Here is a 1,400-nt window from a genome sequence, read left to right on the forward strand (position 1 = left end):
TTTTTATTATTTCATTTTCTCAATTATTATATTTTTTATGTGATATTTATTTCAGGTCCTCCTTTATTTTTTTTTGTTTTATTTTATCTCGAACCAGCGTACATTTCCCTCTGGGGAAGAGGTCGGTTTTCACATACGAAACACCCCTCGCCCCAACATCGTTTGGTCCTACCGTGCCGGATTTTTTTTCTTTTGGCCGGATTGTTTAGTTCTGTCCGGTCCGTATTAAATTAGTTCGTTCAATTATAACTTTTTATTTTCACCCATTGTTTTAATTTGTTGATAAAAAATGCCTCCGAAAAGTCAAGATTTAAGTGATGAGTGGGAAACTAAATTTATGGAATTGGAGGAACAGTTGAATGATTTGGCCGAGGAGATAATGTCCACTACCTCTTTGGGCCGTAGTTTAAATACCGATCCGGCGCGAGGCCCCATATTTACGGTGCGTCTCTCGCGCATTGACGCCACATACTTTGAAACCGTATTTTTGGAGGCGAATTCTCTTGCGCGGAAATTAAAAACCTTAAAAGAGGAGGTTAGAAATAACTATTATGAGGCCTTATCATTGGGAAATACCAGTCCTGTAGGGGATACCAGTAAGTTAGATATCGACAAATCTGTGACATACCGATCGGCGATGGAAGGTACATCACAACCACGGTTACCCACTATCAACATTCCATCATTTTCTGGGGATATCGCAGGTTGGCAAGATTTTAAAGAAACTTTTCAGTCCCTTATACATAACAGACACGATTTGGACGACGTTCAAAAGTTTCATTACCTGAAATCAGTATTAAAGGGGTCCGCAATGCAAAATATATCGGCCATATCAATATCCCCAGTAGGCTACAAGCAAGCGTGGGAATCGCTTACTAAAAAATACGATAGTGAAAGGATCCAAGCCACCTTCTACCTAACAAAAATTTTGAATTTCAAACCCTTAATGAAGGGCGATCTCTCTAATTTAGAAGCGTTCTCAGCTGTGGTAGTAGAGAGCTCCTCTGCGCTTCTCAAGCTCGGTTTGAACGATCTCCCGGGGTTTATATTAAGCACTTTGGGGCTCCGGTTGTTAGATGGAAAAACTAGAGAGGATTTCGAGAGGGAATACGGGTCAAAACCTGAACTTCCGACTTGGGAGGAGTTCGCGGACTTTATTCAACGGGAGGCGGTCAAATTACAGTCGGTAGCCCTTCTAACGAATACTGCTCCAGAACCTTTGCCAACTAAACCGGGGTTCAGTAAATGCGCTAGGCAAGCCCTTATGGCAACAGACTCACCAGTAAACTCGACGAAATGTCCAGCATGTAAAAAATCTCACCGCATTTACGATTGCCCTAGTCTTAAAACGCTCACCCCCAACAACGAAGCAACCGTATTAGAGGGTTAAATCGTTGTAT

At 41.7% G+C, this 1,400-nt stretch overlaps 1 protein-coding gene across 1 annotated transcript; it reads left to right on the forward strand.

Annotated features, from left to right (window-relative positions):
* The first annotated feature begins 289 nt into the window (after positions 1-289).
* LOC136795981 (uncharacterized) lies at positions 290-1,390 on the forward strand. Its single transcript, XM_067048283.1, has one exon. The coding sequence runs from the start codon at positions 290-292 to the stop codon at positions 1,388-1,390; it is 1,101 nt and encodes a 366-aa protein (XP_066904384.1).
* The last annotated feature ends 10 nt before the right edge of the window (positions 1,391-1,400 follow it).

This window comes from Halyomorpha halys, unplaced genomic scaffold (genome assembly GCF_000696795.3).
Source record: "Halyomorpha halys isolate HHAL.00 unplaced genomic scaffold, Hhal_1.1 Scaffold1899.1, whole genome shotgun sequence".
NCBI classification, from domain to species: Eukaryota; Metazoa; Arthropoda; class Insecta; order Hemiptera; family Pentatomidae; genus Halyomorpha; species Halyomorpha halys.

Bases quoted from the DNA above. Each gene is read 5' to 3' on its own strand.
- LOC136795981 (XM_067048283.1), top strand. From the start codon at position 290: ATGCCTCCGAAAAGTCAAGATTTAAGTGATGAGTGGGAAACTAAATTT.